Below are 7,722 nucleotides of genomic sequence, written 5' to 3'. Positions count from 1 at the left end.
ATAGCTACCACTTTTTGGAAGCTACACACCCACTGTCTCATCAGAGCCTCCTTCCTGGCAGCCCCATTTCACAGATGAACCTGCTGAGACCAGAGAGGTCTCATGACATAACCGGGCATGTAGCACAGAGTGGCAGAGTCAGGCTCAGTGCAGGATGCTCTGATGCTACCTATGCACGTCTTCTCCTGTGGTCTGATATGTGTTTGCTGCGCCTCTGGATTGGTCAGCAAGTGATTGAAGAGTCCCATTTAGCAGCAAATAGCTGATAACATGAGGCAGAGCCAGGTCATGGAGGTCTTGGCCGTGACCCAGAGGAGACCCCAGAGGAGAGTGAGTGCAAGAGAGGGGGAGGAGGGAAGAAAGAGAGAGAGAGACAGAGACAAAGAGAGAGATAGAGAGAGAGAGAGAAACTGTACTGAGAAGAGCTCCAGAGTCAGGGTCAGAATAGCCAGGTGATGGCCAGGTCTCTGCCACTCACTGCTCTGTGGCCTGGAACAAGTCACTGCCCTCTCTGGGCCTGTTTTCTCAAGTGAATACTGGAGCAGGGGCAAAGGAACCGACCGTGAGGCCCTCAGACCTCTCCTAGGCCATGCTTCTCTGATCAGAGGGGTGTCCAGGGCTGGCAGAGTTAGGCCCCACCTGCAGACCTGCCTGACTCGGCCAGTGGAATCCAGGGCTCTGAACTCTGCTCCACAGTGAAGCCTGGCTGTCCTCTCCCCAAACTCCATGTTTGAGCCCCCACCCCCACTCCACTGTCCCTGGTACCCTTCAGTTTGGCCCTATGTGCCTTGTCGGGACATGGATTCACCTGCCCTCCACCTTCACCTCTCTGCTCTCCCTGACTGCCCTCCCCGGCATGGCTGGCTCAGGATGACTGCCTAGAGTTTGGCCTTCTCTGTTTGTTCCTGGGACCCCCTCTCCTGAACCATCCCCAGTATCAGGCAGCAGGGTGACAGGAGCTGGGCAAGGGAGGAGAAGCCGAAAGAAAAAGAGAGATAGGCACCGAATCCAGGTCGGGCTATGGATGAGGACTGGCTCCCGAGCCTTTGCCTCTTCTGGGGCCGCCCTAAGGTGTCTACTCATAGGCAGGGCCAAGCTGAGAGCTATCGCCAGCACCCATCCAGACTGGGTCAATGTCTGTTCTCATTGGCCAGCCCCTGAGGCATCTTTGTTATTAAATACTTCAAATCACCCTGCCACCGCCTCCCACCCAGAGCCTGAGAAGATAGACCTAAATGCAAACCCCACAACTATACTGCAGCCCCTGATCAGACACTCCCATGAACCACACGAGCACATGAGCATCAACAGAGTCAGCCAGGGTTGAGTTTGCTATGCCAGGAGAACACACTTTATTGGGTAAATTTCCAGGAAACCTGGTTTTGCATGACGTAAAAGCACAGTTAAGTCCGGAAACACAATACGGGGAGTGTTTTGGTAGAAAAACCTGCTAAGCATAGGGGTACCCCTCTAGAGAAGGGCAGGGTCGTTAAGCCTCCAGGAGCCACAGGGGTGTCCTCCTTCCTGTGGTCAGGGCCCTGCCCTGGTGGACCAAGTGGGCTGTCACAGCGGGCGGGACTGCACGTGCTCCCTGGAGGAGATGATTTTCCCATCTCTGATCTCCTCAGTGATGGTGCGGACCTGAGTGCCAACCTGGGGAGCCGGGGTGCAGGGCACAGCAGGGGCACAGGGCACCGGGGGGACAGAAGGAACTCTAATAGCAGGCTTGCATGCCGTGGCACAAGGTGGGGGAGGAAGCCTGAGGAAACAAAATCATGCAGGGTGCATTTGGCATCGGAGCACTGGGCCGAGATTCGTGTTAAACAGATCTAGAGGATCAAGCGAGACAGGTGGCCCCGGACCATCTCAGTGCCTCTGAATTCCCCAAGGGTGAGAGGAGCGAGCTGCAGCAATGAAGAGCAGAAACTGCCAATCAGAAAAGATGGCGGAAAACACGCGGCGTGTGTTGGGTTGGATTCTCCCGCTGTGCATTACCAAAGCCTGGGACTAGATGGAGAATCTCAAGGGGCTTTAGTTTAGTTCCCTTCATCTGGGCGACAACCACTTCTGAGCTTGACGCCCTCCACATACATGGCACTGAGTGTTCAGTCAAGCCCTACCCCAGCCCAAGGGCCACTCACTTGCAGTCCTCTCCGTCCAGCAGGCGGCGGTAGGTAGCGATCTCGCCCTCCAGCCGGGCCTTGACATCCAGTAGCACCTGGTACTCCTGGTTCTGCCGCTCCAGGTCGCAGCGGATCTCAGACAGCTGGGCCTCCAGGTTGCTGATCAGGCACTGCATCTGGGCCAGCTGGGAGCTGTAGCGGGCCTCGGTTTCCGCCAGGGTGGATTCCAAGGAATTCCGCTGCAATGGGAAAGAGGAAGAGCTGCCTGTTGGGGAGGAATCCCCTGACCCCAGAAACCCACAGCCCTGGGCATCTGCCTACGGCCTGTGATCACACCCCATGAGAGCCTGCACGCTGAGGCTGGTGCGTCGGGGACCTGACGCAGGCCGTGGCCACTCACCATGCTGTGCTGGGCCTGCAGCTCAATCTCCAGAGCGTTGACCGTGCGTCTCAGCTCGATGATCTCCGTCTGGCAGCACTGCAGCTGCTCCGAGCTGGACACCACCTGCTGGTTCAGCTCCTCAGTCTGAAACACATGCCAGGGCCCAGAGCATGGTCAAACTAAGCTACTTCCTAGGGTAACCCCAGCCCAGGAGCCTGTGGCCCCAGGGCACCCCAGCCCCACCTGGGTGTTGAACCAGGCCTCCACATCTCTGCGGTTATTCTCCACCAGGGCCTCGTACTGGCATCTCATATCCTCCAGGATCTTGTTGAGATCCACTGGGGGAGCAGCGTCCACCTCCACATTCAGTCGGTCCCCAAGTTGGCAACGGAGCACACTGACTTCCTGCAGAGAGGAGGCAAGACGGCATGAGGCTGTGAAAAAGACGCTGGATTGCAGGTTTCACTGACCTAAATTCAAATCCTCTTCCCTCAGTCACCAGCTGCATAGCATTAGACAGGATACTTAAATATCTCTGAGCCTTGGTCTCCTTCTCCATATATACCTACCTCGTTCTGTGGGATATTTGTGAGATGATACAAACCCTAGGCAAATTAAATTGCTGTTATCAGGCACTAGAGCCCAAATAGAAATTTAGTGTTAGTGGGCAAAAGTGTAGACCCTCTATGACCTTAGGCAAGCAACTTAACCTCTTTGTGCCTAAGTTTTCTCATCTGTAAAATGGAGCTTGTAACAGTTTATAATTCTTGGGATTCTTTTAAGGATGAAATGAAACGAGAATGAAATGCAAGGCCTTTGTATAGTTCCTGCCGCACAGAAAACTCAAAGCCCAGCAGTGGCTTCCTAAGCTGGATGGGAAACACTGGGAAGTCACATGGCACCAGCCTCACCTCCTCATGAGTCTTCTTGAGGCACATCAGTTCCTCCTTCAGGGACTCCACCTGAGCCTCCAGGTCAGCCTTGCACAGGGTCAACTCATCCAGGATCCTATGCAGGCTGTTGATGTCGGCCTCCACTAGCTGCCGCAGAGACAGCTCTGTCTCGTACCTGCACACACAGAACCCTGCCAAGTCTGCAGCAAAGGAAACCACACACCAGCAGGGCCCCCTGCCCTACTGTCCAGCTGCAGTGGCTGACGGGATCAGGAGCATGATACTCCTTTCCCCTGAGGTCCAGGGCTCATGCCACATTTTCCCATCCAGCCTTATTCCCACATCACCAGCTCCCAAAAGGCAGGGGACAGAGGCAAGGGAGTGGCATGGCGAACCTTTCCTGATCAGGCCCACTCACTTGGTCCGGAAGTCGTCAACGGCCAGCTTGGCATTATCAATCTGCAGGACCAGCCTGGCATTCTCAGACTTAGTCAGCAGGATCTGGGGAACAAGAGGCTTCCCATGAGCTACAGGAGGCCCAGCAGTGTGTGGGGGCAGGTAAGGGGATAGCTCAGCTCACAGAGGCCATGCTACTATGTACCACCAGCACCTTCAGCATTTTCAGCCCTGAGCCACACCCCAGGCGTGGGGGGAACATCCACCCCACAGGGGCATCCCAAGGATGTCAGTGACCGTCAGTCCTGGCACCTGTAGTCTTCAGAGTGGCACAGCGAGATACACCAGGGTGAGGCAGACCTGAGTTCAGGTTCTGCATCTAACACTCAGGCTGTGTGCTCTTGAGCAAGTTGCTGAACCCCTCAAAATTCAACTTCCACATCTGTTAGATGGGTCCAGTAATGCCAATCTCTCCAAGATGAAGAATAAATAAGCCAGGGAATAGGAAAGTGTCAGGCACAGTGGTGTATCCAGCAGGGGCTTGGTACATGTTCCTTCCCTTCCTACAGCAAGCGGAGAGGGATGAGGAATGGCTGGCAACAAGGTACAAGCAAAAGACCAGCAGAGAAGTCTGGGTCCCCCAGGAAACCAAAGCCCTAGAGAGAAAAGTTTGTCCTACCAGGAGAATTCCCTAAAAGCTACCATCCCATCTGGAAAAGCCCTGGAATGAGACAGACGCCTCCTAAGAGTTGGGCTGCTCAGCTGGAGACGGGCCAGGTCTCCCTCACCTTCTGCTGGAAATCTTCGATGGTCTTGAAGTAGGACTGGTAGTCTGGGCAGATGTATGGGATCTGAGACTCGTACCACTCCCGGATGCGGCTCTCCAGCTCCGCGTTCTCCCGCTCCAGTTGACGCACCTTCTCCAGGTAGTTGGCCAGGCGGTCGTTCAGGAACTGCATGGTCTCCTTCTCGCTGCCATTGAAGGAGCCCTCGCAGAACCAGCCCCCGCTCCCCACAAAGCCAGAGGTGTGGCACCCAGAAGACAGGTAAGAGCCAGGCAAGCAGCTCCCAAGGCCAGAGAGGCCCAACCTAGCAGAAGAGATGTACCCCGCAGCACCGGCGAGACTAGGGACCCTGCAGGAGCCCACAGAGCAGATGGAGGACACCTGAGAGATGCCGCCTGCTGTGCCACAGAGGCCCTTGACAGACCCAATGGAGAAGGTCGGGGTGCAGGTCTGGGTGGCCATGGTGCTAGCAGAGGAAGGTTGCAGCTTAGCAAGGAGCTCAGGTTCTGGACTCTCAAGGCCTCTGTGGAGCATTTATATACACTCTCCATGGGGTGTTGGCATGGTACACATCTCTTGCTCTTGGGAAAGCCTGTTCCTATCCTAGAAAGCTAATATTAGAATGTGATTTTTGCTACCCATCCAGAACCCCATGCCTTATAAAAAAAAAAATCAATCGTTGAATTTGGTTTGCTAAGTCAGGACTCTCCACTGTTGTCATTTCCTAGCAGAATATGAGTTTTATTGCCTCTTCAAAGAGTCTGTGCACCAGATCCCATAAATTGGGAGTGGCTGCACAAATGACATTTGGTTCCTGCTCTCTCCATCTCCCTTCCCCTGGGGAGTCTCGTCTGTCCCTTGTCACCCCCATCCACTGCCGCCACCCCTCACAGCTGCTCACCCCTGCCTGGGCTGCTGGGATGGTAAAAGGGAGCAAAGGAACTAAAATTCAGGGAGCACCTGTAATGTACCAGGCTCATCGTTACTTCATTTACACCTCGTAACAATCCTAGAAAGTGGCTGATTTTATCTTCATTTTTACCAGTGTGGAAACTGGGGCTCCAAATGGTTTAATAGCTTGCTCAGGGCGAACAGGAAGTGACTGGTAGAGCTTGGGTCTGAAACCAGGGCTCTCAGACACCAAATCCTACTTCCTTGCCCCACTGCTTCCCCACACAACTGGGGTCAAGTCTGAGTACCCAGAATTTAGGGACAGGAGACCTAGTTCAAATCCTGGCTCTGCTACTAATTTGCCCTGTGATACTGAGCATATCACTTCCTCCCTGGGAACCTCAGTGTTCTCACTGGAACAGTAGAGATGGTCCTTCTGTCCCGCCTGCTTCACACAGATATGAGGAGGATCGAACAAGAAGTGAAAGTGTTTTGCAAGCCACTGGGTCCTGCAGAAGTGTTGGTTGGTTAGGTTGGGTTAGGTTAGGTTAGGTTAGGTTAGGTTAGGTTAGGTTAGGTTAGGTTGACAGTCTTCGATGATGGTTTATGGCTGTGACCAGCAAAGGTTCGTAAGTGTGAGCACTCACATGGCACTGCTGAGAATGGTCTGTCTGCCCATCAGGCACAGCAGGGCAGCAGTGGGAGAAGGGGGTGCCCCATAGCCAGTCCCTCAGTCAATGAACACATCATCACAGACTCCTGCTATTATGGAATCTGCATGCTTGGATCACTGGGCAGAGCTGGAGGGCAGTTTCCTTTGTGGCCAACAGTTTTTTGAACCTCATGGGTAGAATCAGGACCCTGGAACAACCTGCTCTGACCCTCCTGGTCCCTTAACCGGTCACAGAAATGGCCAATGGCAGATTCTTTGGACAGAGGAGGAATACAAAGAAAAAAGCTAAATACTGCCAGATAGTTAAGCAAGCCGAGAGAGAAGAACCTGAGAATTGGGGACCAAAGATAAACCTGGATCTTCCGCCTTGAAACATGGACTTTCCCAAGGCTTGGGAAACCTGCTCACTCTGCCCCCACACACGCTTGGTTTGCAGAGCTGGCGTTTATGGAAGCATTTATGTGCTTCTAAGGTAGTAATTTGCCAACCTTTTAAAATGTTTTATAAGCTTCTCTCTGAAATTATCCAGGGAGGATTGGCTGTGGTGAACATGCCTCTCCCAGCAAGGTGGACACCTTGACAAGATGTTCAGGAGCAGCTGGCAGTGGACCCCGTGCAGCCCCTCTGGGAGCAAGAGCACAGCATCAGCCCTCCAGAGCACCAGCTGCCCCACCAATGGCTACCTCATAGCCACCCAGTCTCCCTAGTTCTCCTGGCAGGGCCTAGGATTGGATTGTCATGGAGTTTCCCAACCTCAGCCCTTTGTGCCAGGTCATTCTTTGTTGTTTGGGGCTTTCCTGTGCGTTGTAAAATGTTTGGCAGTGTCCCTGGACTCTGCCACCAGATGTCAGTAGCCACCCTCTGCCCCAGTGTTGACAACCAAAACTGTCTACAGACATTGCCAAATGTTCCCCGGGTTAGGGATCAGGGGACAAAACCACCCCTAGTTGAGAACCACTTGACTATCAGGACCAGGACTGGGGCTCCGACCCAACCTCCCCTAAGCACCCCCCACTTTATTTTCTGTGACAACTAGTGTGGAGTCTGGCTGTCTCTGTTGGGCCCGCTCAGGCAAGTCCTCAATATACCCATGCCTCAGTTTCCCTTGTTTGTGACACAGCGTGCTTGTCCTGCACAATGGGCCCGAGGGCAGCCCTCACCAAGCCCTTTGCACAGCTCTTCTCTGTTTGGGATCTCTGTCTGGTAGGCATCTGAAGTTAATAATCTCATTTTCTTTTTTGTTTTAACCCCTGTACTGTATGATCCATATCTGAAGCTGATTCTAGGTTTCTCTCAGGACAACTGAATAAGCAAGGAGTCTGCTGATCCGAATGTCTAGATGTCCCCATCATTCTCACCTGAGCATCGGGAGGGCCACTGTGCACCAGAGAGGTGCCTCTAGGGTTGTGGGGAGAGGAATGTACCTTCCCTGGAGCAGGTGACCAGCTCATCAAAGGAAAAAGTCTTTCAGCTGCCCTCAGTGTCCTGCCTTTTTCCTTATTGTTGACTGCACAGCCAACCCCCTGACCCAAGGGAAGGGCCCTGAGCCTGGACTCAGCGAGAACTAGGTTCAAGCTGC

The 7,722-nt window shown here is 53.7% G+C and overlaps 1 protein-coding gene across 2 annotated transcripts; it reads right to left on the bottom strand.

The window, feature by feature from the left end:
* Window positions 1-1,323: 1,323 nt before the first annotated feature.
* On the bottom strand, window positions 1,324-7,722 carry KRT36 (keratin 36). Of its 2 annotated transcripts, XM_003279432.2 has the most exons (8): window positions 7,502-7,722; window positions 4,583-4,883; window positions 3,817-3,899; window positions 3,417-3,573; window positions 2,749-2,910; window positions 2,524-2,649; window positions 2,142-2,362; window positions 1,324-1,759 (listed from the first exon to the last, which is right to left on the bottom strand). In XM_003279432.2, exons 1-8 carry the CDS (start codon window positions 7,507-7,509, stop codon window positions 1,564-1,566), a joined length of 1,254 nt encoding a protein of 417 aa, XP_003279480.1. In that variant the 5' UTR covers window positions 7,510-7,722; the 3' UTR covers window positions 1,324-1,563. The 2 variants fall into 2 exon arrangements, with proteins under 2 accessions (XP_003279480.1, XP_003279479.1); XM_003279431.2 differs by lacking the exon at window positions 7,502-7,722 and having other exon boundaries at window positions 4,583-5,041.

The sequence above is a fragment of the Nomascus leucogenys genome, unplaced genomic scaffold (genome assembly GCF_006542625.1).
Source record: "Nomascus leucogenys isolate Asia unplaced genomic scaffold, Asia_NLE_v1 Super-Scaffold_285, whole genome shotgun sequence".
NCBI lineage: Eukaryota > Metazoa > Chordata > Mammalia > Primates > Hylobatidae > Nomascus > Nomascus leucogenys.
This window is presented reverse-complemented; position numbering and strand designations above follow the sequence as displayed.

Excerpts from the sequence above, each read along its gene's own strand:
- KRT36 (XM_003279431.2), bottom strand. The coding sequence starts at position 5,041 with ATGGCCACCCAGACCTGCACCCCGACCTTCTCCATTGGGTCTGTCAAG. Across the intron at positions 2,911-3,416 it reads TCAAGAAGACTCATGAGGAG|GAAGTCAGTGTGCTCCGTTG; the intron begins GTGAGGCTGGTG and ends TCCTCTCTGCAG. Across the intron at positions 1,760-2,141 it reads CTGGACGGAGAGGACTGCAA|GCTTCCTCCCCCACCTTGTG; the intron begins GTGAGTGGCCCT and ends TTGTTTCCTCAG.